Source organism: Podarcis vaucheri (genome assembly GCF_965113315.1).
Source record: "Podarcis vaucheri genome assembly, chromosome: 15".
Taxonomy (NCBI): Eukaryota; Metazoa; Chordata; class Lepidosauria; order Squamata; family Lacertidae; genus Podarcis; species Podarcis vaucheri.
The window spans coordinates 3,581,570-3,608,372 of NC_138753.1; the positions used below are offsets into that span (position 1 = coordinate 3,581,570).

General features: G+C 48.3%; 2 protein-coding genes across 3 annotated transcripts; one reads left to right on the forward strand and one right to left on the reverse strand.

Annotated features, from left to right (window-relative positions):
• Positions 1 to 347: 347 nt before the first annotated feature.
• CTNS (cystinosin, lysosomal cystine transporter) lies at positions 348 to 15,678 on the reverse strand. Of its 2 annotated transcripts, none has more exons than XM_082201909.1 (11): positions 15,538 to 15,678; positions 13,191 to 13,274; positions 10,211 to 10,289; positions 8,871 to 8,958; positions 7,888 to 7,991; positions 6,914 to 7,045; positions 5,242 to 5,341; positions 5,033 to 5,152; positions 4,230 to 4,400; positions 3,067 to 3,184; positions 348 to 1,084 (listed from the first exon to the last, which is right to left on the reverse strand). In XM_082201909.1, exons 2-11 carry the CDS (start codon positions 13,252 to 13,254, stop codon positions 954 to 956), a joined length of 1,107 nt encoding a protein of 368 aa, XP_082058035.1. In that variant the 5' UTR covers positions 13,255 to 13,274; positions 15,538 to 15,678; the 3' UTR covers positions 348 to 953. The 2 variants fall into 2 exon arrangements, with proteins under 2 accessions (XP_082058035.1, XP_082058036.1); XM_082201910.1 differs by having other exon boundaries at positions 13,191 to 13,260; positions 15,523 to 15,652.
• Positions 15,679 to 15,697: 19 nt separating this feature from the next.
• SHPK (sedoheptulokinase) lies at positions 15,698 to 26,296 on the forward strand. Its single transcript, XM_082201853.1, has 8 exons — positions 15,698 to 15,839; positions 16,471 to 16,683; positions 17,684 to 17,825; positions 21,457 to 21,640; positions 22,059 to 22,211; positions 23,894 to 24,069; positions 25,013 to 25,213; positions 25,756 to 26,296. Exons 2-8 carry the CDS (start codon positions 16,498 to 16,500, stop codon positions 26,148 to 26,150), a joined length of 1,437 nt encoding a protein of 478 aa, XP_082057979.1. The 5' UTR covers positions 15,698 to 15,839; positions 16,471 to 16,497; the 3' UTR covers positions 26,151 to 26,296.
• Positions 26,297 to 26,803: the final 507 nt, after the last annotated feature.

Here is a 26,803-nt window from a genome sequence, read left to right on the forward strand (position 1 = left end):
GATTCTCAGAAGCATAGCTGCGTCTGACTGTGGAGGCAGAGCAGCGCCATCAATGGCCTCGGCTTCCATGAATACGTCTATTCCTCTTTTGAAGCAAACCAAGTTGGTGACCATCACTGTCTCCCGTGGGAGCGAGTTTGAGCACCCATCTCCAGTATGGGAACTTCCCTCCCCTTCTTGACCTGGAGATGCAGTGAAGAGAACGCAGCACTTTGCGCTCTGAGTGACAGCGCTTCCCCAATATAAGCCGCTCCGCCCCACGGCTGGAGACTAACAAAAGGCTGCTTTGATCAGTCACAACCACACCACTTCAGGTTTTGCTGGATGAGTTTTGAGTCAGACCGCCCTTGTACAAAGTTGTTTTTATTTTGTTTAAAAAAGGCCAGATCACCAGTTCTTCATCTCAACAGCAAAGCTAACAAGGGAAGGAAGAGGTTGACTCAAAACAACCTCCATGAACCCCTTTTCCTTCCTCTTCCCCCAGCCCAAAGGAAGACTTGCATCTGTGGCACAAATAACCTTCAAGTATATAAGTAGTTTGTCTTGTTGGCATGGATTCCTTCAGCGGAGCGACCCTTTTCTCCTTCCTTGCAGCCAGCTGCAAACTTTTAGATGGCAAGATAATGGCCCATACTCATAACTGTAAACAGCTGGCGAGGAAGAAGTAACCCCCATCTTCTTTCTGAAGCAGCTGTGAGCACCACTTGCCTGAAAAGCCCCCAAGAGATTTCCCTCTGCCAGGAGTTGTGCTGCAGTCTCAGAAGGCATTAAGGCACCGGAAGGCAATTTGGAGCAGCAAAATGAGGTTTGTAGTAACCAAGTCCACGTGAGGAATAGGTCGGAGTCGCTGTGCTTTTCAGACAACCAAGTCTGATTCCTGTAGCGTTATCCACCTCAAGGAAGCTCAGCTGGCGAAGGCAAGCCCAGAGGGAGCGTCCCAGCAGGGCAGACAGTTACTCAAAAGTCTCGTATTCTTGGGGACGGTACAAGCAGTAATGCTGGACGATGAACACAATGTCAAAGATGATGGAGAAGAGGCCCAGCCCAAACTTGGTGGGGTCCCCAAAAAGCAGCCACCATTCATCTGAAAAGCAAAGCAGGGAAGGAACGCAATACAGATTGTGTATCGGCGACAGAATAAGTTGAGAAAAGATTAAAGGCTAGAAGGGGAAGGGACATGATGAAAGCTTATCCAAACTTGTACTCCTCCTGTCCACCTGAAGCTGAAACTTGGGGGTCATATAATGAAAAGCTGATAAACCAAAATGTATACTTAATAATAATAATGTATTTATACCCCACCCATCAGCTCCCAACAGAATATTAATGATAAAAAGCTATAAAACATCTAACATTAAAAACTTCCCTAAACAGGGCTGCCTTCAGATGTCTTCTAAAAATCAGATAGTTGTTTATTTCCTTGACATCTGATGGGAGGGCGAATTAAAATAATTAGGAGGGCAAAGAATAAAAATAGCCTGCATCTTCACACAAGACGTCCCAAGAGAGATTCACACACACCTCCCCCCAAACCCAATCATATTTTATGGTTTCTAAAAGCAGAGTAGGGGAAACTCCAGGCCAATGCAGTCCTCTAGGGCTCTGTCTAGCCGCCAGGGACTCTTCCCCAGGGCACTCCTCGAGCAGCCCTGCTCCACTTCTCTCCTGAAGCACTTTTGCCTAGGCAGAATGGGACAAAGGAGGAGGATGACTTGTTTGCTTGGATGGCAGGGCGCCTGTTTCTTGAAACTGCAGACTTGTGGGGCTGGAATGCAGCGTTCTGTGCAAAAGGCAACACACCTGGGACTGCCCACTTTTGTCCCTGTGCCCCCACCATCAACGGCATGTGGCGCCTGGAATGTCCCATCCCTGTTATAAATGTCTTAAAAGGAGTGCAACAGAAAGAAAAAGGATTTCTGCCCCAAGCTGCTTAAGCAGATAATTGGGTTTTTATTAAAAAAGGGGGGGTGGACATCACAGTACGAATTCATCCTGACAAGATTAGGCAGTAGCTTAGGCCTAGTGTATACATGCAAGGGAATGAGAGGGTCAGACAGGGCTCTGCCGCTTTACAGGAAGACTAAACCCAGCACAGAAGTTTCAAGAATGGAAAAGGATTACGGGGTTTTTAAGGGTTTGTTTATTCACTGCTCCTTGGCCCAAAGACAGCCCCCCAAAGTGAACAGCATATTAGTATAATAATACAGCATATTAGTATAATAATAAATGCGACAATCATTCAAAAAAATAAAAGATGGCAAAAAGTAAATAGCAATATTTCCATCAGCTTCACCTAACATGGGTGATGGGGGCCCAGCGATATCTGGAGGACCGCAGGTTGCTCCCCCACTCATGCTCTGTGTACAGCAGCATATGAGGAAGATCATCTCCCACCTCCTTGCCCATCTTTAGATTCTTACGAAAGGTCAGTATCAGAAAAACAGAACTGTGGCAGGACAAACCCTCTGGCTTGATCAAGCATGCTTAGCTCTAGGTTAGATTACTGCAACACATCATATGTGGAGCTGATGGTCCAGAAATTCAGCAGCCAGGTTGGTCACCCCACGGGGCAAGACAGTTGGAGAATATAATGCCATCCTGGCCCAACTGCACTATCCGCCAATTAGTTTCCAGGCCCAATTCAAAGTGCTGGCTTTGACGTATAAAGCCTTAAATACCTCAGGACAGCAATACCTCAAGGATCGCCTCCTTTCATATGAACCTGTGATCATTCTGAGGCCCTCCTTCGTGTGCCTCCTCTGCAAGAGGTCCAGAGGGCGGCAACACGAGAACGGGGCCTTTTCAGTGATGGCTTCCTGTATGTGGAATGCTCTCCCCAGAAAGCTCACATGGTGCCCTCTTCAGGTATCAGGTGACAGGCATTCCTTTCTAACCAGCCCCTTTTCTTTGAACTGCCCATGGCTTTTTCGACGGGGTGGTATGTTTTATTGTATTCCCCCACTGGTTTTAACATACGTATGTACAGTTGTTGTTTTTTGTAAGTCTCTCAGTTGCTGCATTGAAAAGGAAGCAGCTGATAAATTTAACAATAAAAATAATAATTACCATTGTTGTAAGACTGCAAGAACATCTGAAGGAGGCTGAAGGTGCCTCCCGTGAAGTCCAGCAAAACATTCCCGATGCTCCAGCCCTCGGTGCTCTTGCGGCGGAAATTCAGGTAAGCCTAAAAAAGGAGGGAGAAGGCATCTGGGCAAAGGGGCTCCCACTAGGAAGGAAGATGGTCTCCCAAGCTTCAAAAGACAAGTTTTTGGTAGGCTGGCGCTGCTTTTCTGATAGATCAGGCCCAACTACATACAAAATGGTGTGGGAAAATGGGACCGACTGAAGGAGGGTTAGGTGAACTAAGGAAAATGACATGTTAAATGGCGTTATTTGTTTTGATGTCAGGCTATAGAAAACCACGAAAGCTGTAAAGGAAAAATTAGTAATTTATATCATTGTATATCAGATGATTATGTTAAATATTAATAATAATAAAAATTATTTATACCCCGCCCTCCCCAATTTTTTTTTTATACCCCTGCCTGCCCAGAGCCAGGCTCAGGGCAGCTAACACCAATAAAATCACAGTAAAAACATAATGGGGGGGGGAAACCAATTTAAAATACAGGTTAAAATATAGGATTCTTAATCCTATATTGTGTCATTGAATTCTGCTCGTGGGGAGAGGATAGACATGTTTATATTTATACCCTAATCAGCATTACAGTGGTACCTCGGGTTAAGAACTTCATTCATTCTGGAGGTCCTTTCTTAACCTGAGATACCACTTTAGCTAATCGGACCTCCTGCTGCTGTGCAATTTCTGTTCTCATCCTGAAGCAAAGTTCTTAACCCGAGGTACTATTTTTGGGTTAGCAGAGTCTGTAAACTGAAGCGTCTGTAACCCGAGGTACCACTGTACAGGCAACTCCTCATTTGCGCAGGGGCTGCGTTCTGGGTTGCTGTGTGCTTGCGTGAAATTGTATATTATTAGATCACCCATTGAAAAAGCCTGCAAACACCTTTTTGTGGTGTTTTGGGGTCACGTCCGGGTTCGGCGTGTATGCACGGTCACACACATATGGGACACGCATAAAGCGGTCGCTGCCGGCACCGTACTTTCATAATATTGTTTGGTATGGAAATTAAGGAGACAGAAGCTTGATGACAGACAGAGGTGAAGCCCAGCCATGAAACTCAGAATGGGTCCATCCGTCCCCACTTACCTGTGGGAAGTATTTGACAAGGGTGACGCCCAGCTTGATGTAGGAGAAGTAGAAGAGGAAGGCGAGCCATGTGATCTTCCCGGCAGCGGCCACGGACAAGGTGGCGAAGACAAAGAGCCAGGCAAAGACGAGCAAGCCAACGGCCACCCAGGAGACCTTCTGGGTCCCTCTCTGAAAGGCCAGATCATCAGCATAAACAACTTACAAATGAGACATGCAGAGCCAGGAGTTGGCACATTGGGTGGAGGGTTTCTTTCAGCCTGGCTCAGTGGTTAGATCATCTGCTGGGCCGGCAGGAGGTCCTAGGTTCAATGCCCCCGTATGAAACCCTGGAGAACTGCTGCCAGTCAGTGTAGACACTGAGCTAGATGGACTCACTCAGCCCTAAGTCACTTTCTTGCATTCCTCTTTAAATCTGCTCTTAATTCTGAACCATGAGAACTAGCATCCTGCTTTATTTTGGGCGGGAGGAAGGGAGCTGTGGCTCAGTGGTAGAGCCCACAGAAGGTCCAGGTTCAATCCGAGGCAGGGAGGGCCAGAAGAGACCACTGCCTGAAACCCTAGAAGACCTGCTGCCAGCCAGTGCAGGCAATGTGCTAGATGGGCCAATGATCCAACTCTATAAGGCTACCTTATGTTTCTAAAGGGAATTCAGGGGTGAGACTTGCTGGAGTGAAAAAGCTTCTTTTCCTTTGAGTTAAACCAATATAAGATGGCATGCCGGCAGTCGGAAAAGGTGCAGGCATACTATCTTAGCACTTAAAAGAGCTTCCGAGAGAGCGATCTGAAGGGTCCAAGCTCACCTCGTAGATCAGGCACTGGAAGATGATGAGGAGAGTCACAGCGACAGCGTGGAGGCTGAAGAAGACGTCGTTGCTGTCCACCGGGTTCACACCATTGGGATAGGAGCGCAGGAACTGCTCCTAAGGAGGCAGGCGGCTGCTGGTCAGAACTGGGAATATGAGGCAATGGCCAAGCCCCAGTGGAAGGAAGGAGAGGGGTTCCCACCTACCTTCACAGATTTGACCCAGAAGAGGCCAACGTTGAAGACCGAGTAGGCAATGAAGCCGGTAAGGTTCAGGGCGATGAAGTCAAAACTGAGTCCCACGACGCTGGAAGGAGACAGGGGATAAAAACCCAGAAAATTATTACGACTTGATTTCTTGAATATCAAGATAAACATTTTTATAAAAGAATCAAAATAGTTTATTGAATAAATTGTAACAGATAAAAACATTGGCAGTTTCATAAGAGTATATATTTAAAGAAGATGAGTAAATGAATAAATTCAGTTAATTTGAATATGCCGAAGGTATTAAAAGTAAATTTAAAGAACCGCAGAAAGTGCGGGAAGAAAGTCAAGTTTTGAAATGTCAGAATGATTGTAAAATCAGTGAAATGTCTAAATCTGAAAAGTATAAATTAAAAATTTAAAAAAAAAGAAAATTATTGCTACTTAGTACCGTATTTTTTGCCCCATAGGACGCACCTTTTCCCCTCCAAAAATGAAGGGGAAATGTGTGTGCGTCCTATGGGGCGAATGCAGGCTTTCGCTAAAGCCTGGAGAGCGAGAGGGGTCGCTGTGCACCGGCCCCTCTCGCTCTCCAGGCTTCAGGCAGATCTCCGTAAGCCGTGGGAGCCCGCGGAGAGTTGCCTGCATGCCGAAGGCTGGGCGCGCTGAGCTCAGCGCTCCCAGACTTTGTGCACCTCTTCGCAAGACAGGCTTGCAGAGAGTTGCCTGTTCTGGGGGCTGGGGTCGGGGGAAGCTCGGGCGTCCCCCGCCCCAGCCCCTGGGGGGGAAATGAAAATTTTTTCCTTTATTTCCCCCCCAAAAAACTAGGTGCGCCTTATGGGACGGAGCGTCTTATAGGGCGAAAAATACGGTATTTTAAATTTGTTACCTACGCTTCACTCTAAGGACCCAGAATGGGTAAAAACAATTTAAAATACAGGATCAAGGGACTGTTTTGAACAACTTGCAATCATAGCAATATGATGGGCACTAAAACCATATGCATGTCGGGTGACAACGGCCACCTCAATAGGAAGGGAGAGGGGATGTTCTGTACTGCTGCAGCTCCTCCCTGAGCTTCTGAGGGTGGTGGAACAAGCAAGAGGGACCCCCCCCCCCAATTTCAACACCTGAGAGGGTCTGTAGGGAAGGAGGTGGCCTTTCAGATCAATCAAAAGGTTATTAAAATGTACACATTGGTAGGCAGGCTTTTGGCCCAACAGGGAAAATGCCATCGGCTAGCTTCCAGAAGCTGTGCATCGTCAATGTCTCACAGCGACAGCCAACTCTGAACTTGTCCGTCTGCTCAACCAAAGCTAGAATGTCAAGTTCCTAGACCTTAGGACTGCAGAGATTTTAAGACTGAATGAAGCCTATAAGAGGGGTGCGCTGTAAAGTCAGAGGTCAGAGGGGAAGCTAAGAGTGGGATGAGTGGCTGTGGGACTGATCCTTCAAGGAAGGCAAAAGTTGCTGTGTCCAGGAGAAAACGGGACAAAGGAGGAACAGGCAAGTCTGTACAGCACAAAATAAAAGTTGTTTTTCTCCCCCTAGTGGTAGCTAGAAGGGAGCGGGAATTGCATTTTAGCTTATGTATGGGGTCCCCAGCCTTTTGGAAATCTGAGAAATGTATCATGGGCACCCCAAAAGCAAGACCCCTCTGCTTCCTTTTTACCTTTTCCGTCTCCAGTTCTCAAACACCTGAGGGTAAAAGGAGACTGACCAAGCCAGAAAGTAGATCCAGCCAATCACCTGGTCCACGATCCTCACTGCATTGCTGTGGATCACGAGGAAGCGGATTCTGGGCCTGCAGGAGAGGGAGGGGCAGCAGGTCACCAAAGGGAAGCTCACAGCACAATCCATTATACGGATCAACTCTGGCATTTAAAAGCCATCGGGCTCAAGGAGGCTCACCCTGGAGCCAGTGGGATGGAAGCCTTCAGAGTCCATTTCAAAGACAGGGAAGAGGAGGCCCCTATAGGTTTCTCTTGGGAGGGACCTGCCAAATTTAGGGCAGAGGGGGCGGCCTCAAATGGAGCACTGTCTGGGATAAACATCTGTTTGGGGTTTTTAAAAAAGCAGATTTCCATACTAGCAAGCATCTCCCAATTTACTCTGCCTCCTAAAAATAATTCTGTTCAGGCAGACAAAAAAGAAATGTGTTCTTAATTTGGCCTTTAGGTTACCCTCGATTTTAATTTTGAATTTTTGCTCTTAACGTTTTTACTTATGACTCTACTTATGACTTTTTTCGCGAACTGTTCTGAGGTTTGTTTTTTGTCAGCCAAGCAGTATATAAATGTTATGATACAATATTATATCAACTGCATTCTGGCATTTCGTATATCCCACCTTTCCCCCAAAGAGCTCAAATTGTCATGCATGCTTCACCCTCTCTACATTTCTTCTTCACAACACTCCTGCGAAGCAGGCACAAAGTCAGCTGTAGGGCAGGTGGGTATGGTTTGGCCAGAATTGCCTCACAAGCCATAACATAAAACAATTAGGTAGGAACAGGAAATTTCTGGTCCTCAGCGGGAAGGGAGGCCGAGTTTAAGAAATTTTAAAAAATCCTGAAATTGTTCCAAGGAGCATTATGGCTGTGGTAACAAGGATAGAGAAACACTAAAGGCTGACTCAACTGCTTACCCTGTTTGGTTGGACGAGTTGGACTGAAGATACACAGTCAGCTGCCCAACTTCTTTTGCTCTCACTAGGAAGCTCACCTTCTTTACGCCTGTCGTTACGATTACCTGGTAAGGCACGGAGACAAAGGAAGTTGCTTTCTTCCCCAAGGAACTGACCCAGACCCTACGATCATCCTTTGAGGCCCTTCTTCCTGACAGGTCTGGAGGACGGCAAGGTGAGAACAGGGCCTTTTCTGTGGTGGCTCCCAGTTTGTGGGCTGCTCTCCCCGGGGAGGTCCACCTGGTGCCTTTGTTATATATCTTTAAGTGCCAGGCAAAAACATTCCTCTTCTCCTAGACCTTTGGCTCATTAATCTATATCCTTTTAAATGTGTTTGTGGGAGGGGGCTCTGGTCTTTTGTTTTTGTTTTTATTATGTATTTTGTGTTCTCATTTTGTATTTTTATGTTGCGAAATGCCCAGTGGTCTTCAAATTTAATAAACAAATAACTAACTAACTATTCCAGGGCACTCCCCTGGGCCACACATCCCTCACTGGGCATGCTCTGTGTCTTCCTCAAGCGCTTTTGCCTTGACCTCTTGATAACGCCTGGACAGAGAGGGCTGTGCCCATAGAAACACATGACACATGTGGGATTCTAATGCTACACTGCCCTGCTCAACTGAATTGCATGGATGCCTCTTGCTGGCCTGTACAAGGATATGGGTGGTGTACATAAAGACATATTAGGCTTTGGCTCGGTTGGAATGCAGCCTGCAGTACACAGTTGGATTCACCTATTTTCCCCCACTGGTCACACCCACCACAGCGACGTGGCCCCCGGAAGCTCACCCACAAGGGAAAGCGGCCCTCAGGCCTCATCGCCAGATTCACACGGGCTGGCAGTGGTTCTCCTGGACTTCAAACAGGAATCTTTCCCAGCCCCTATCTGGGACTGAACCCGGGACCTTTCCCAAAAGGCAGATGTTTGTTCCAGGACTTACTTGATCAGGCAGCTCGATGATGGTGCCATTTTCCCTGGATGAATAGGTAACATTAAACGTGATCACCAGCGTCTGATTGAGCGGAGTGCTGGAAAAGATGGGGGGGGGAATAGGAGAGACATTTGCAGAACCGCAGAGCATTTCTAAGACCCCATCTGCATTACCAACTTTATACTATCGTAAAGGTAAAGGTAAAGGTAAAGGGACCCCTGACCATTAGGTCCAGTTGTGGACGACTCTGGGGCTGCGGTGCTCATCTCGCTCTATAGGCCGAGGGAGCCAGTGTACAGCTTCCGGGTCATGTGGCCAGCATGACTAAGCCGCTTCTGGCGAACCAGAGCAGCGCATGGAAACGCCGTTTACCTTCCCGCCAGAGCGGTACCTATTTATCTACTTGCACTTTGACTTGCTTTCAAACTGCTAGGTTGGCAGGAGCAGGGACCGAGCAATGGGAGCTCACCCCGTTGCGGGGATTTGACCCGCCAACCTTCTGATCAGCAAGTCCTAGGCTCTGTGGTTTAACCCACAGCGCCACCCGCATCCCTATACTACCATAGCTTCCCCCAAAGAATCCTGGGACCTGTAGTTTGTTCAAGAAGCTGAGAGTTGTTAGGAGACCTCTATTCTCCTTGCAGAGCTACAGTTCCCAGAATTCCCCAGGAAGAGGGGCTGACTGTTAAATAAGTCTCTCAAGGGTAATCCTGGGAACTCTAGCTCTTTAAGAGGGATCAGAATTTTATCTCTAGGGGGTAAACTACACGGAGTCCTTTGGAGAAGCCATGTGTTTTAATGTAATGGTGTGGGTGTGACCTTTGTCCTGGAGGAAGAAAGAGGCGGCTATATTCTGGCTATTTTGCAAAGGGAGAAGTGATGTAACTAGGCAAATAAAAGGTAAAAGGACCCCTGATCATTAGGTCCAGTCGTGGCCGACTCTGGGATTGCAGCACTCATCTCGCTTTATTGGCCGAGGGAGCCGATGTACAGCTTCCGGGTCATGTGGCCAGCATGACTAAGCCGCTTTTGGCGAACCAAAGCAGCGCACAGAAACACCATTTACCTTCCCGCCGGAGCGGTACCTATTTATCTACTTGCACTTTGGCGTGCTTTCGAACTGCTAGGTTGGCAGGAGCAGGGACTGAGCAACGGGAGCTCACCCCGCCGTGGGGATTCGAACCGCCAACCTTCTGATCGGCAAGTCCTAGGCTCTGTGGTTTAACCCACAGCGCCACCTGCATCCCTTAACTAGGCAAATAGGGAGCTGAAAACCACAGTTATTTCTTACCACCACCACCCCTCCCTGTTACCTTCAAGGACAGAGATCAGAAACCCTGAGAGTTCACCTTAAAGTCACCGCAATGTCCATCACGCCACCATTCTCCAGTGAAACCTCCTCAGGAACAGAAAGCGCCGGGGTTCCATCTTAAATAGAAAAGGGCAGGGGTAAGAGAGCTAGAAGGCATTTTCCAGCTTGAGACAAGCTACTTCTGGCTTGGGGGAGAGAAAGGAGGCATGCTAAATCCCAACTGCTACATGAATCATGCATTTTATGGCAACCCCAAGGGAGCATGGGGCAGGGCGGGGGGGGGGAATCGTATGAACATAGGTTCCCACACCCTCCTTTGATGCTGTGTAGAATATTTAGAGGAAAGATTTGCTGGACTAACCTGAAACTGTGTGTTCAGCAAGTGGTGTCAAGATTGAGGGGGACAGCTCAGAGCCAGTAGATTCTGAGCTGCATCACTCTGGTTATTGGAAGTTTGCTGTATATTTCTTAATAGAGTAGACCAGATTAAGTTACTCTGTTAGAATCTTGAGTAAGGTTTGCAAGTACTTGTACTGTAGCAGCCTGGAGGGGGCTACTGGTCCCATTTGCCTGACAAGGAGTCTGGAAGGCAGGGGGCCTTCTTGGTGGTGGCGCCTGCCCTGTGGAACGCCCTGCCACCAGATGTCAAGGAAATAAACAACTTCCTGACTTTAAGAAGACATCTGAAGACAGCCCTGTTTAGGGAAGTTTTTAATGTTAGATCTTTTGTTGTGTTCTTTATCTTGTTGGAAGCCACCCAGAGTGGCTGGGGAGGCCTGGCCAGATGGGCGGGGTATAATTAATAAATTTATTAGCATCATCACCATCATAGTATGGTGTTTCAGTTTAGCAATTCCTTGGTGTGGTAGAAGTCCAGGAAGCAAACACTGTTGCTGGTATGTAACCAAATCTTAGTTTTTCAGAGACATGCTCAACTGGTTTAAATGTTGGGGTTTGCAGTGCATGATGTGTAAGCGCTCTGTACATGGTCATGGTTCCCACTGTTTCTGTAAAATCGAGACGGGGTGTTGGATATTCTCTCTCTGTGTGTGAATCATTTGTTCCAGAAACAGAGAAGAACAGAGAAGAAGTTTTAAGAAGCTGCAGAAGGCTGAGATTTTTTTTGTCTATGCAAGGACCTTTTCTGTGGGAACTGGCATGCGCAGTGTAACAGGATGCACTGATAACAAAGGTTCTGTGTAACTTGTAGTAACTTGTTGTGAGTCTCTTGCTTGCGTCTTGCGGTGAGAGAAGCAGAGTGTGAGTCTTGGACTCTTGTTGGACTCTTAGCCTGGTGAATGTCTGTACATATTTGCTATCAATATGGTTTTATACCTACCAAGTAAACTTCTACACTTGACTGGATCTTTATGGTGCCCATGAGTGTTTATTGCCTACTGTGCGTACCTTTAACCCCAAAGACGCTTCCAAGGAAGGAGCTGTGTTGACATGCAAATCTGCTGAGAATGGATACTGGCACACCCACGCAGCAAAAGTGATGCCAGACCCAGTCCCTCCAAATCATCCATCAGAGGTTGATGGATTGATCCGACAGCCTTTGAAGCCAGTGAAACACGAAGATAAGGTTCATTGTGCATTGTATAAAGGTAAAGGGTAAAGGGACCCCTGACCATTAGGTCCAGTCGTGGCCGACTCTGGGGTTGCTGTGCTCATCTCGCTTTATTGGCCGAGGGAGCTGGCGTTTGTCCGCAGTTTTTCCGGGTCATGTGGCCAGCATGCCTAAGCCACTTCTGGCGAACCAGAGCAGCGCACGGAAACGCCGTTTACCTTCCCGCCGGAGCGGTACCTATTTATCTACTTGCACTTTGATGTGCTTTCGAACTGCTAGGTTGGCAGGAGCAGGGACCGAGCAACGGGAGCTCACCCCGTTGCGGGGATTCGAACCGCCGACCTTCTGATCGGCAAGTCCTAGGCTCTGTGTATATTTCTCCTAGGGAAATCTCTCTTGAAAGAGATTCTTGAGACAAGTTGATTCCCCCCACTCACTCCTCAGATGAGTGGGGAAGAAAGATCTGTTGCTTATCGGTGGTTAGGGATAAATATGCCACAAATTAGGTTTCTGTTTTTACTCTAACAGATCAGACAAAACCATAATTACAGGAAAGAAGGATCCGATGGCCTGATTGACTAGAGGTGAACCCGGTTGCAGTTTTGCAATGACCAATCGCTTCTAACAAATAGATTTGACTGTCCAACTGATGTAAGATATTGCCTGAATTTTAAGTTTCTTTGTGGGTGGGGAATATCAAGCAGCAGGGGCTGAAAGTGGACACCAACCGACACCCCCACCCCAATTTCTCTATCAGGCCACCAACCCCTTTGGCTTGTTTTGGATCCTCTTTGTGTGTTTTCGTCTGGCTGGAATGGGGCCTGAAACTCTTATAATACCAGCGATAGAGAGGGGTGCTTGCGAGTGAGTGTGTGTGTGTGTGCGCGCGCGTGTGTGTAGAAAGTAGAGCACAATACAAAACCACTATTTCCATTCTCACTTTTGGCCTGTACCAAGCAGCCCCCAGAAGACCACTCAGAAAAAAACGTGGCCCTCAGACTGCAAAAGACTCCCCGACCCCTGTTGAATGCACATTGTTTAAACATTTACAGGGAGACCACTATTATACGATATTCCTGGCTCAAGGAAAGGTATGCCTGCCGCAGGGTCAAAGAATGAGCATCATCAGACACCCACAGCAGGGTAAATGGGCTCTTTCCAACTCAGTGGAAGTACTTTTGATTTTCCCCCTATTTACAGCTACCACCCAAATTGGTGGAGTCTGGTAAGGAGCGGGCAGGAAAATGCGTTTTGAGAGAGGGCAGATCAGCACCCTGAACTGAGGGCTTCCCACCCCAGCCTTAAAGCCACTGAAAAGCCATTCCTACTTAGACCCAGGAAGTGGCGCTGATTCGTGAGTCCCATGACAAGATCTCACTCGCTTGAAACGGCAAGGAATTTATCCGGAGGAGAAACTCCGTCCTTTGATGGATGAGGGATGACTTACCACAGGCTCCCAAGGACGCGAGAGACAGGCCCAGCAGAAGGAAGAGGCCGATTCTGTGCACCATTTTTTCCTAACAGCTGGCAGCTGCAAAACGGCAAGTTAAAAGAGGAAGTCCTGGTTAGAGAGGGAGAGAGCGAGGGCTGATGTCCCAAGACAAAACTAAGCTTTTTTTTTAAAAAGTATGTTAGTCTAGGGGTAGGCATGAGTCTTAAAAGTAGGTAGGTCTTGGTTCAAATCCCAGCTCAGGTGCAAAGCTTAATCGAGGAGCTAATCGTCGTCTTTCAGCAGTCCACCTCGCAGGGTTGTTGAGAAGGTAAAAGTGTACAGTTGAAGGAAGGTGAGGACAGGTGACCCCACCTAGGCCCGAAGTCACACACCCCACTCAATAATCACACCAGGCCTCAAAACTGTCCAAAATTCCTTTTGTCTTCTAAAAATCCACAGCTACAGATTTTCTGTGGATTCTCACAAGATGCTGGTACATAGGAAAAAACGTTACTTTTATCAGCACAAGAAGGCTTCAAAAAGCTAATGAATAGACTGTCAGAGCAGGCCTGAGAACTGAATCTTATCTCATTCGGTTGCAACATCTTGGACATGCTGACCACCAGGGCTCCTTGACCCCTTGGCTCTCACTCCCCTTTCCTGGGAAGGGTGCCAAGAGTCCAAGAGTCCCAAGACAGCTTTCTGTTCATGCTCAGAGGAACTCATGGGGCAGGACTCCTGAGGGAGGAGAAAGGGGAGGGAATTGGAAGGGGAATATATACTCTGTGCAAATGACTGTGAACTGGTGCATGCTTTTTGTGAGTTATCACACTTGCTCCTTCTACCAGTTCATGGATGGTAGAAATAAAGCTTTTTCTCCGAAACTATTCCTTGAGTGTCTGTTGACTCCCATCTCCCTTTCCCGGGCGCAATATTTTTCCCACCCGAGGGCAAAGCCTCATAAGGCTACACAGTGGCTTCCGATGACCTGCTTATAGAGCATTAGTTACGAATTGTTTGTGCCGCATCAAGCAATCATTACCCCATGCCTACATCAGCGCATTTCCCCATCCCTGCCGCAGGAAAATCCTGATTTTGAAGTGAAATGGGTTTGTTGTGCAATACCTCCTAATCAACTATAATTTCTCAACCCTCCAGCATATGACTGAATCCTGGGTTGGGAGATGATGATGATAATAACATTCCTGCCACCTTGAGCTCCTTGGAGAAAGGGCAGGATAAAAAATGAGGTAAAACTCTTTTTCTCAAGAAATATTTAAGTTTTACAACATCCCAAATTAAAGGACAATAAAACGGAGCAATACAGACACTTAATGTGGACTCTCGCATCATCAAACAGTCATGATTGTGCATTTGTACAAAATCATATGCTCCCATTAAATTGAGGTGGAAATCCCATACCCACTCACCCTGCTGAACTCAATGGGGCTCACTTATATGAGGAGACATATTCCAATACAGACAGCCCAGCCATCCAGAGTGGCTGGAGAGACTCAGCCAGATGGGTGGGATGGAAATGATAATGATAACAGGAATAATCATAATTATTATTTAACCTTTGCTTTAAAAACAGCAACACCCTCATGGGCAAAGTTATATGGCAACCAGAAAGAAGAAAAAGCTCCAGCATAAAAAAAGATTGCTTGACCAAATTTTGAATCGCATCAAAAGCAGAACTCTTATTATCATCATCATTTTATCATTACCAAGACCATCAACTGCCAACCACCTCAGCGTCCAGCACTGCACTATTTCAATGCAGATTCCCCACTCCACCCACACCCCAAGCATTTTAAAAAATGCCAGTGTGGCTTAAAATCCAAGTAAGGAAGGGCAGGTTTAGAAGCGAGATGTTGAAAACACGTTTGGACTGAACTCTGTATGTGCTCAGAGGGGCTCTCGGACCCTTGCTTCAGTGTCTCATAGCAAAGCCTTCCATGGTTCCCTGTCTTTTGGGGGGAGGCGGGAATAAATTTTGGAAGGGTCTCAATGGGGCGGGCACCCTTGGGTGGGGATTGGGGTGTCATGCCCCCTATGGCCATAGGGTGCTGCTGAGGGCTGAGAGAAGGGGGGAGGAATGAAAGGGAGACACTTCTCTCTCACACACGACCCCCTTCCCAGCCCAAAGCGCCCCAATTTTAAAATTTAAAGGGCGCCTGAAGGGAAAGCACCGCTATTATAGACTACAAGCCCCGTCATGCAACGCGACACCCGAGGCTTCCCAATGCCGGCGGCAGCGCACCGCAGTGCACACTGGGAGTCGAAGTCCTCCTTGGTCCGATTCCCCCCTCCTAGAAATAAATTTAAAAGGCGCAATCCCTACAACGGCCCCATAACTCACCGCAGCGGGGCGGGGAGCGGCGTCTCCCCCTGCCAAGCGGTTCCCGCGACTGCCGTCTTTCCCCTCCCCGGCGTTGCTCCCACGGAAGCCTTTCACGTCGTCACCAAGGAGACGGGCCTTATATAATGGCCGGTCACGCCTCAGGCCTTCCTCTCTCTCCCTCGGCGGCCATCTTGGGTGCGGCAAAGTCCTCGCTCTCCCCCCGCCCCCTCTCTCCTTCCTGGCTTGTGAAATCTTTTTGTGGGTTTCTCTTTCCCGCCCTCTCAGGCGAAATAGCGATTTGAGGACACCTGTGAAGTAAGGTAAGCTTGGGGAAGTGAGGAAGTAAGGCGGGTCTGAAAGAAGGCAGCTGACACGCCCAAGATGGCGGCCGCCACCTTCGGTGCGTCGTACTGTACTTCCCACATCGAGTTCCTGAAGGGGAACGACACACCCAAGATGGCGGTCGCGTCATGAGGTCGCCATCTTGAGTGTGGCGCGCACCCCTCGGACCTTGGTCCAAAGTTCACTTTCTTCAACCTGATTCTGCTCCTGTGATCTGCTTTTTTACTTCGCATTTTAGCCCCATCGTCTTAACTCTGCTCCCATTTTGAGGTTGGAGGGGTTGTTAGCAGCGGCAAGCGTATAGCCTCCTTTGCATTGATTTACCTACCTGTTTTCCTCCCTCCCTCTAAATTGTATTTTAATTAGTTTTGTTCTTATATTCTTTTATTGGCTTCGTTGTAAGCTACCTCTCGCACAGGCAAGATAGGATACAGGTTTGTTACTGTGCAGTAATTAAATAGAAATAGCATAGCTGATGGCACCATTCAATTAAAGTTTACTCAGGAGTAAGCTGCATTGATCCGTTGGGCTTACTCAATGTCAGGTCATAGATCATAGCTACTTTGCACTCTTGTACAGCATCAAAACCATCCCTTTCCTTCCCTGCAGTGACCCAGGTGGTTTTGTATAAGGAAGATGCCTCCCAAAATTCAAGACAAGGATTTGAATCCTGCCATGGCGGCCTGCGTCCTGGGGATCGACTTGGGCACTTCATCGGTGAAAACCATCCTGCTGCGAGAGATGGAGCAGGGACCCACTGTGGTCGCAAGCTGCGCCAGGGAAACCCGGGCTCAGGTGGAGAGCCCCAGTGCCGGGCCACAGGTGAAAGAGGATGAGATAAATTAATGGAAATCAATTGGGTGGTTATTTGTCGTGAGTGGCCCATGGAACCTTCAAGTGCAGGAGCAGTCTACCTTTGAATACCAGCAGTACATTGTGGGCTTCCCTATAGCATCCTGAAGGGACGCGGGTGGTGCTGTGGGTTAAACCACAGAGCCTAGGGCTTGCCAATCAGAAGGTTGGTGGTTTGAATCCCCATGACGGCTCAGTCCCAGCTCCTGCCAACCTAGCAGTTCGAAAGCACGTCAAAGTGCAAGCAGATAAATAGGTACCGCTCCGACGGGAAGGTAAACGGCGTTTCCGTGCGCTGCTCTGGTTCGCCAGAAGCAGCTTAGTCCTGCTGGCCACATGACCTGGAAGCTGTACGCCGGCTCCCTCGGCCAGTAAAGCGAGATGAGCGCCACAACCCCAGAGTCGGCCACAACCGGACCTAATGGTCAGGGGTCCCTTTACCTTTACTAAAGCATCTTGTAGGCTGTGGTGGAACACAGGCTAGACTAAATCGACCTTTGGTCCGATCTAGGAAGATGGATCAGAGGGACCTTTGGTTTGATCCAGCGTTGCGTTCTCAAGAACATTGGAAGCTGCGTTATACTGAACCAGACCATTGCTCCATCTGGCTCAGTATAATCTACATTGACTGGTATATTGGCTCTCCATGGATTCAGGCAGGGAGTCTTCCCACCTGGAGAGGCCAGGATTGAACCCGCAACCTTCTGCATGCAAAGTGGATGCTCTGCCACTGAGCTATGGCCCTCCCCAAGTCCATGGGGTTCAGAGGAGGCTGTGGACTTAGGTTGCCACGCTTCTCCCCCTGCTAGAGCTCCTCTACATTCAACAGCTGTTGATCCAACTGATAGAGCACTTCTTCTAAAATAAATCTGGCATGCCAAGATGGGAGCTGTTTTGCTATCACAGAAAGCAGGTAAAACTGCTTCCAAGCTTCATTCCCTATGGACTTTCTCTCTCTCTGCTCATGTAGGGGAATGAGCAAGATGTCCGAAAAATTGTCGCTGCCTTGAATGACTGCCTCGCTGGTCTCCCCCAGCAACTCTTGGGAAGGGTTTGCCGCATTGGCGTTTCTGGACAAATGCACGGAGTCATGTTTTGGAAAACAGGTCAAGGTGAGAGAGCTGGTTTGCAGAATCCTCCTTTCCAAATCCAGCACCAGTCCTTCCTCGACACTTGTGTGGTGGCATCCTATTTTAAAATGCATGCATTAAAAAGAAAAGAACCAAAACTTAACATTTTGAAGCCTAATATCTCCCTATTCCCAGATGCTAACAAAATGGTACAGGCAAAAAAAACCAACCCCAACCCCCAAGCAGATTGAACCTAAGATTGTGTCTGAATGAATAAAAGCAAAGATATTCAGGACTTTCCTTGCACTGTTTGTATTTGCATGTGTGAGTGTACATGTTCTCTGTTCTTTTTCCCCTCTCAAAGTCAGGGCCAAGATAGCATTAAAAAGCTCTGGAGAAATTCACAGAAGGGAGGTTAAGGACTGTTAGCAATGATAGTGTAAATGTGGCCCGTCAGGCCTCTCATTCCGGCCCGTGGGACTCTCCCTGGGCCACACGCCCTTTGCAACCAAGCACCTTACTAGTCTTGCTTTGCATCCTCCTTGAGTGCTTTTGCCTGGCTTGAAATGCATCCTTGAACTCTGATAATGTCTCTGGCATGCCTAGACACAGGGAGGTTTGAAGAAGCAAGCCTGCTACTCCGCCCATTTTTGCCTGTGGTCCCTCCCAGCACTGGTACCTGGCCCCCGGAAAGCATCCCAGAAGGGCATGTGGCCCTAAGAATGATAAATATTTCCTAGAGGAACCATTATTATTATTATTATTGTAATAGGTATGAGTTACTCGTGCGTAAACTGGTGCCTTTCTCGGTTAATTTCCCTTGTTAAACCTTTCTGACTGCACAGCCCCTTCTCATGGTGGCTGCCTCAGTCACTGGCAGAATCCGTCAGTGGGCGTTTCTTGAACCTCTTCCAACATAAAAGTTGTTTGACACCCAGTCTCCTCCTCCTCTCACTGCGTGGGAGTCTTCTGCGCAGGGAAGGCGTGGGTAGCGGAGGACCTGGGCTCTCCTCACTGACGTCCAGTGAAGAGTCCTGGAGCCCTCTCTCCACTTCCCCCGTCTGCCTCCCTTTATCCTTGGTGTTGCGCTGATTGGCTTCCCCCTCTACTGAGCTGTTTCTCCCCCTGCTGCTGGGTCCTTCGCCAGCATCATCTGGGAGCCTCCCCTTCGCCTCTCGCTCCGATGTCAGTTCCCTGACAATTATTAATAATAATAATAATTATACCCTGCCCTCTGGGTTGCTCCAGCCACTCTGGGCAGCTTCCAACACACATAAAAATAATAATAAAACATCAAACATTAATAGTAACAATCAGATCCTATATAAAAAGTCACAATAACTTTAAAATAAAGAACTTTTGTCAAATAAAGCAATATTCAAGAATCCATTAGAATCCAATAGTAAACAGTACAATTAAGCGCCAGCAAATAATAAACAGTTTACACTTATCAATTACAATAAAGAATTACTAATAAATCAATAAAAACAATAATAAAATAGTAGCAATAAAATAACAGCAAATCACAATGCATAAAATACCAGAAAACGTACAAAACCATGTAAAAGGACCAAACTGAGAAACAACGACACACAAGTTATAAAATTATTTTCAAAAACTATCCCTGAACTCCTCTCTTCCCAGCTTCTTGTGCTGTTTGCAAAGCCATAGTCTGGGACTGGAGGTTGCAAGGCAGGTGGAGAAGCCATTGCCTGCAGAAAGTCTCTCTCCCATCAGAAAGGCATTGCAGATCAGGTCGTGGGGACTGATTTCCTGAAAGAATTAGCTGCTTCTTGTCAGAGATGAATGTGGTCTTTAATAGCCTAGCAGGGTTCCCAAGCGATTTTATTCCTGGAATGCTAAAGCAATCAGAAATGGCTATTAGGTTGACAGACAAACTTGCTCCGTTTTCCAGATTTCCTGTGGGTGGCGGGTGTAAGATAAAATAAAATCTGGAGGTCACTATTTGCGTGTGCTTCTGAGTGGAAATGCTTAATTTTTACCTTTCTCCAAAGCCATGAGTGTTTGGTTTTGATCTCTGCCCAGATGTAAATGGATGCAATCTCTCTTTCTCCCTTGTCCTGAGTGGATTAGCGAAAATCACATCTTCTTTGCTGTAAATGATGATTTTTATCTTTTTTGTTTTGTTTTTAACTGATTACCATTAATGTCCTTTCAAAGAGCCCATTTTCATGTTAGGAAGAGATAAATGGGAAGGGAGGGACAGCCCAGCAGGGTTGAAAGCAATTTTTTATATGGAAAACAAAAGAAAGGTCAAGAGAAAGAAATGAGATAGATTTTCTTTTCTTTTCTTTCTTTTCTGTGGTTTTAATCTTCATTTATCTAATGTCTGAAGAGCTAAGCATCTCCTGAAAATTCAGGGAATGTAGTTCCGCAAAAGAGGATTGCCCTTAACACCATTATACCAGTGGGTTGGTTTTGTGCGCAGGGAAGGGCCGTAGCTCAGGATTTGAACATCTGCTTTGCATCTGGAAGGTCCCTGGTACGACCCCTGGGGTCTCCAGATAGGACTGGGAAATAAGCCTGTCAGAAACCCTGGAGAGCTGCTGCCAGCCAGTAGGACTGGGCGATATATTGACATATTGTCCAAAACCGGTTTGAAGTTCACATTGTGATAACTGTTTCTCATAATATTTGAGCTGGCAATATATCACGAATCACAATGTGTGTGAGGGCTAGGCGATACCTGGTTTCCAACATACCACATTTTTCGCTCTATAAGACGCACCAGACCACAAGACGCATCAGTTTTTGGAGGAGGAAAACAAGAAAAAAAATATTCTGAATCTCAGAAGCCAGAACAGCAAGAGGGATCGCTGCGCAGTGAAAGCAGCAATCCCTCCTGCTGTTCTGGCTTCTGGGATAGCTGCGCAGCCTGCATTCGCTCCATAAGAGGCACACACTCTCCCCCTTATTTTTTAGGAGGGAAAAAGTGAGTCTTATAGAGCAAAAAATACGGTAATCGGAAGCTGTGTTCTGCTTGTAGAGAAAAACAAGCACACCAGTTCTAAAGTTCATGCAGTTCTCACAATGACCAGCTGGGATGGAAACCATTCAGAGAGAGGAGGACCCCAATGGAGCTGGTCTCTCAGCTGAGCCAATGGAGGGGCCCTGCTTCTCATCTACCTCTGCCGCAGCATGATGGAATATGTATTGTCTGTTGCCCGTTGGAGAAGCCCAAAGGAGGTGCTGTCTTTGCAGAGCCAACAAAACGGCCCTGCTTTCCACCCATCCCTCTCAAGACGCCAGGAGGTTCTCGCTGGGTGCAAGTCAGCAATGGACTTTGCAAGCCTCAGTGCTTGGAATTTGCAGAATGGAAGAGTTTATTGGGACAGTGTTGTCTGGGGTGAAAGATAGGGAATCATTCTGCTAACCTGGGGCCAAATGGAATGCCCTAGGTCCCCCCCCCCCACTTCATTGAAAAGAAAGGTCCTTGTGTCCGTGCAGACAACACGGTGCTTTTGAAGAAGAAGAAGAGTTTGGATTTGATATCCCACCTTTCACTCACCTTCAGGAGTCTCAAAGCGGCTAACATTCTCCTTTTGGAGGAGACACTGATGGATAAACCCGTCTCAGGAAGGTCTGGGTCGCTTTGACTGAGCCACACGAGGCTAACAGGTCCTCCTTCACCAGCTCTCTCTTCCCGTTCCAGGTTGCAAGTGGATTGAAAGCAGGCACGGGTGGACGTTTGAGCCTGAAGAGGTCAGTCACCTGATCACATGGCAAGATGGCCGCTGCAGCAGCCCCTTCCTGTCCTCGCTGCCTCAGCCGCAGTCGCACCTCAGCGTGGCCACGGGCTTCGGCTGCGCCACAATCTACTGGTACTTGAAAAACAGGTACTGCTGCCCCTTCCTGCTTCAGCTTCTGCATCTTACTTTGTCGCCTGCGATTCTGTGATGATTTATTTGCAGCCAGAGGGCGGGGTGGCCTTCCTGGTGGGTTCAGTCATGGGGGAGAAGCAATTGGGTGCAGCGGTGGGACTCAGACCAGGAAAGTTCACGGGCGACCTTGAGTCAGTTGCACATTCGCTCTCTTGGCCTAACCTACTTCGCAGGGCTGCTCTGTGGATTAAAAATGTTGTGTTTTTTTTGGGTGGGCAAAGAAATACTTTGAGTTTCTTGGAGGAAGAGAGAGAGTTCTCTTTCATTATGTACAAGTCGTTTTTTCCACCCAGAGTCAGTCACAAATTAAAAGGTGCATTAACCAGCAGACGCCCAGGTTCATCAACTTTTTGTTTGTATGTTTATTGGACAGCCCAGATTTCCTGAAGCGTTACGATGCTGCTGGCACCATCCAAGACTACGTTGTGGCCATGCTGTGTGGCCAGGAAAGGCCACAGATGTCTGTCCAGAACGCAGCCAGCTGGGGCTACTTCAACACCACAAGCAAAAGCTGGAATGTGGACATGTAAGTTAGCGCTGTGGACTCAGATGGAGCCACTATTACGAAGTGGGGTGTGTGTGTCATTATTTAATTTTTCGATTCTGTGTGTTGGGATACGAGAGAAGGGGGAATGTCTTTTCTTTGATTCCCCCCTCCCCCCCCACCAGCTCAATTTTATTTTATAAGTGAATCAGGAGCAACCTAGCAAACCAGAAACGCCTTTCATTTTAAAAAAATCCAACCCCTTGACAGACTGAAAACAATACATTCCCGACGATCATTCCCCCTCCACCCAGAAAAGCTGTTTGAAGTGGCCGGGTTTGCTCTTTCCAGGGACAGGCGTCTGAGGCCTCCAGCTGACTCCCCGAAGGGAAGATTCTCACATGCACAACCCTTCCAGGGAAGATAGAATCCGCTTCCTAAATCCGACTCAAGGTTGCGGACAACTTGGGTTTGGCTTGTGTGTGTGTGTGTGTTTCTGGGGCTAACCTGGTGTGGCAACAGAAGCGTATGGTGGCCGTGACAGGGTAGGGGTTGTCCAAGGGGTGCTTGTTGGGTCTAACTGCTTGTGTGTGTTTTAAACTTTCTGAAGGCTTAACCCTTGGAGCGGTGTGTCCACACACAGCTCTCTGCTTTTTAAGGGCAGTAGCTCGATTTATCTAGCATGTCTGTGCATGTTTTTAAAGTACCACCCATACATTTTCTTAACAACAGCCGTGCAAGGCAGGTGCCAGGATAATCAACCCCATATTGCTGGGGAACGTGGACAGGTGTTTCTAGACTTGCGCTGCTGTTGACAAGGAAAGCGGATCTGGAACCCTTTGCGGGGAAGCCGTGACCTTCCAGATTTTGTTGGCCTCCAACTCCCATCGCCCCAGCCCAGGGGCAGCATTGCCAGTGGTGGGCTTGGCCAGAGGCAAAAGCAGACGAAGCAACAAATGTAAATTTTAGCGTTTCTATTCTCCATCAGCGGGTGGCGCTGTGGGTTAAACTACAGAGCCTAGGACTCGCTGATCAGAAGGTCGGCGGTTCGAATCCCCGCAACAGGATGAGCTCCCCTTGCTCGGTCCCTGCTCCTGCCAACCTAGCAGTTTGAAAGCACGTCGAAGTGCAAGTAGATAAATAGGTACCGCTCCAGCGGGAAGGTAAACGGCGTTTCCGTGCGCTGCTCTGGTTCGCCAGAAGCGGCTTAGTCATGCTGGCCACATGACCCGGAAGCTGTACGCCGGCTCCCTCGGCCAATAATGCGAGATGAGTGCCGCAACCCCAGAGTCGTCCGCGACTGGACCTAATGGTCAGGGGTCCCTTTACCTTTATTCTCCATCAAAGCAAGCAAAAGGCACTAGTAGAGGTCAAGGACATTTCCCAGCTTGGCAAAAACCCTCAGTGAGGATACAAAGCAGGGCTGGTGAAGGTATTGCCAGGGGAGAGGTTTGAGGGCCGGAAAGAGAGGCACGGAGGGCCGCCTTTGCTTCCTAGGCTTGAGGTTCCTAAGTTCCCTGGTTTATGGCTTCCACCAAGGGCCTCCCCTTCTCCCTTCTACCTTCTCCCCCATAATTTGAGCAGTGAGTTGATGCAACTGTAATCTGCACGGCTGTGTTAGCCTGAGATCCCTCCTTCCGCCTCCCCTCCAAGCATGTCCAGCAGCTGGGCCCTTCTCCTTCCAACCCGGACAGCTCCCCATTGACCTCTGCCTCTGGTTTCAGCCTGAAAGAGTCCCACTTCCCCATCCACCTGCTTCCTGAAGTCGTCCAGCCCGGAGAACTGGCTGGGGAGACCGCCTACGTGTGGCACCAGATACCAAAGGGGACGGAAGTCGGGGCCGCCTTGGGGGACTTCCAGTGCTCGGTGTTCTCTTGCATGTCCGACAGCACAAGTGCAGGTAGGGGCACAAAGCAGCACCTCCCCCCACCCCACGCCTTCTGGAAATACAGTGGTACCTCAGGTTACAGACGCTTCAGGTTACAGACTCTGCTCACCCAGAAATAGTACCTCAGGTTAAGAACTTTGCTTCAGGATGAGAACAGAAATTGTGCTCCGGCAGCGCGGCAGCAGCTGGAGGCCCCATTAGCTAAAGTCGTACCTCAGGTTAATAACCGTTTCAGGTTAAGAACGGACCTCCGGAACGAATTAAGTTCTTAACCCGAGGTACCACTGTAATTTATTTGGAGCAGCTGTACCTGCTCTTTAGCAGAAAAGGCTCTCAGATCAGCTTACATACAGTCAAAACAAGACAGTCCCTACTCTCAAACTTACAATCTTAAAAAAAAATGAGATTCAAGCAAAAAGGGAGAGGGAGAGGGAAGGAGGAGGAAAATAAAAGCACAGGTACCCATTTCTATATAGTAGAAGAAGAAGAAGAAGAAGAGTTTGGATTTGCTTTATCACTACCCGAAGGAGTCTCAAAGGGGCTAACATTCTCCTTTCCCTTCCTCCCCCACAACAAACCCTCTGTGAGGTGAGTGGGGCTGAGAGACTTCAGAGAAGTGTGACTGGCCCAAGGTCACCCAGCAGCCGCATGTGGAGGAGTGGGGAAGCGAACCTGGTTCACCAGATTACGAGTCCACCGCTCTTAACCACTACACCACACTGGCAACAGTAGCAGTAGTTGCGATAATGATCAGCTGGCCCAGTTCAGGGGCAGGGGGTGCCTGATGGAGGTTCCCCTCCCTCCAGGGGGTTTCTGGGGCCATGCGGGAAGACCTCTGTTGAAGCTCCCTTGTGGGTCCAGCCTCACCCGTTGAAGGCCAGGGTTACATGCCTCTAAGCAGAATTTGAGCCAACCAGGTGTTTTCCAACTCTTGCTTTCCTCTCCATCCTCCTAGTCCTCAACATCAGTACTTCTGCGCAACTCACCGTCCTGATGCCTTCGGGCTTCCAGCCGGCGGATTCGCCGAACCCTTGTTCCCCTGTGGCCTACTATCCGTACTTCAACAACACCTACCTGGTGGTGGCTGCTTCCCTCAACGGCGGCAACGTGGTGGCGACATTCGTGAACATGCTCATGCGGTGGATGGCTGAGCTGGGTAAAGGAAGGGATAAAACGGGGACCTCTTTTCTCCTTCCTTTCAGTAATTTGTGGGTTTTTTTGTTGTTGTTTTTTAAATTTTTAAATATAAATTGTATTGGTATTTTCCACACAACAACACGAAAGATATCGAAAAATAACAATACACAACACACAAAAATCAACATTCATAAACTAAAGAAAGCAACAACAACAAAACAAAAACAACAAAACCAAATCCATATCTTACAAGTTATTATTATAAACACTAAAACGACAACAAGACATTGACTTCCACCAATCCCACAGCACCGCCTTTATCTCTCATTGTGTCTTCCTGTTTTCCTGTTTTCTTTATCATCTCTCTCCTAACATCTAGATATAAATCCCTCTTTCACATCCTTTCGCTTCGCAAGGTTATTCCAGACTCAGCCAGATTTCTGTCCTCGAACCTTGACTTTTGAGGTATTCATTTAGGCACTCCCATTCTTTTGGAGCGGGAGGGCCTTTCAGTCATTTGATCAGTCTTCCTCTCCCAACCCTTTTAATCTCCTTCTACAGGACTCCAAGTCCCAGAATCGGATCTCTACCCGCGTATAATCAGCGCTGCCTTGGCCCAAACGGACACCGACCTCAACATCTGCCCCACCATCTTTGGCGAGAGGCACATGCCGGAAAGGTTGGCCTCAGTGATGGACATCGCGGCCTCCGACCTCTCCCTGGGCCACGTGACCCGGGCGCTGTGCCACGGCGTGGTCCAAAACCTGCACTCCATGCTGCCTTCGCAGCACCTGAAGGAAGCCGGGGTCACGCGGATCCTGGCCAGCGGCAGCGCCCTGGGCAAGAACGAGGTGATGCGTCAGGAAGTGGAGAAGGCCTACCCATTTCCCGTGGTCTATGGGAGAAATGTGGATTCAGCCGTGGGCGCCGCCTTGGCCATGCTGCGCAGGAAGTGACCTTGGGGCCGCAAAAAAGCACTTCCTCTGGAAAGAGGGTTCGTGAACGCATAGAGGGCCAAAAGTTGCGGGGCAGGGGGAGAAAGGGAAGGCGAGAGAGTAGGCACCCCCTACCCCGGAATAAAAATGCAGTGGATTCAGAACGATCCCATCTGTCTACCCAAAAATCAGGTCCTTCCTGGAGCTATCTGCTCCCTGCACATCCCTGGCAGTAGAGGGGTTAATGCAGGCCTCAGACACCACTGAAAGTTTTTTGGGGAAGACTTTTGTTGCCCATTCTGTACCCCCTCCCCTCCAAGTTATATACAGGCCGTTCTGTGTTTCCATTGCGAAAAGGAACCAGATATTTATCCCTCTGTTTTTGCAGTCATCTGCTATTCTGTTATAGGGACAGGGAAGTGATGCCTTCAGATCTCGCCAGACTCTTTGTTGGCGCCTGTGATGGCAGCCATGGGCCTTTGAGAGTTTCCTTCCTTTTGCAGATCTTCGGGGTGGATCAAACCCTGTGCAGCAGTACATTTCAGAATTAAATCTGGGAGGTGGAGAACACACACACACACACACACACACACACACACACACACACACACACACGGGGTTTGTTATTCCTCTTGCCTTTGGTAGCTTTTGTGGAGGGGTTTCCCATACTGAAG

Excerpts from the sequence above, each read along its gene's own strand:
- SHPK (XM_082201853.1), top strand. The coding sequence starts at position 16,498 with ATGCCTCCCAAAATTCAAGACAAGGATTTGAATCCTGCCATGGCGGCC. Across the intron at positions 16,684-17,683 it reads GCCCCAGTGCCGGGCCACAG|GGGAATGAGCAAGATGTCCG; the intron begins GTGAAAGAGGAT and ends CTGCTCATGTAG. Across the intron at positions 17,826-21,456 it reads GTTTTGGAAAACAGGTCAAG|GTTGCAAGTGGATTGAAAGC; the intron begins GTGAGAGAGCTG and ends TTCCCGTTCCAG.
- CTNS (XM_082201909.1), bottom strand. The coding sequence starts at position 13,254 with ATGGTGCACAGAATCGGCCTCTTCCTTCTGCTGGGCCTGTCTCTCGCG. Across the intron at positions 10,290-13,190 it reads CGCGTCCTTGGGAGCCTGTG|ATGGAACCCCGGCGCTTTCT; the intron begins GTAAGTCATCCC and ends TTTCTATTTAAG. Across the intron at positions 5,342-6,913 it reads GAGAACTGGAGACGGAAAAG|CGTCGTGGGACTCAGTTTTG; the intron begins GTAAAAAGGAAG and ends GTCTCCTTCCAG.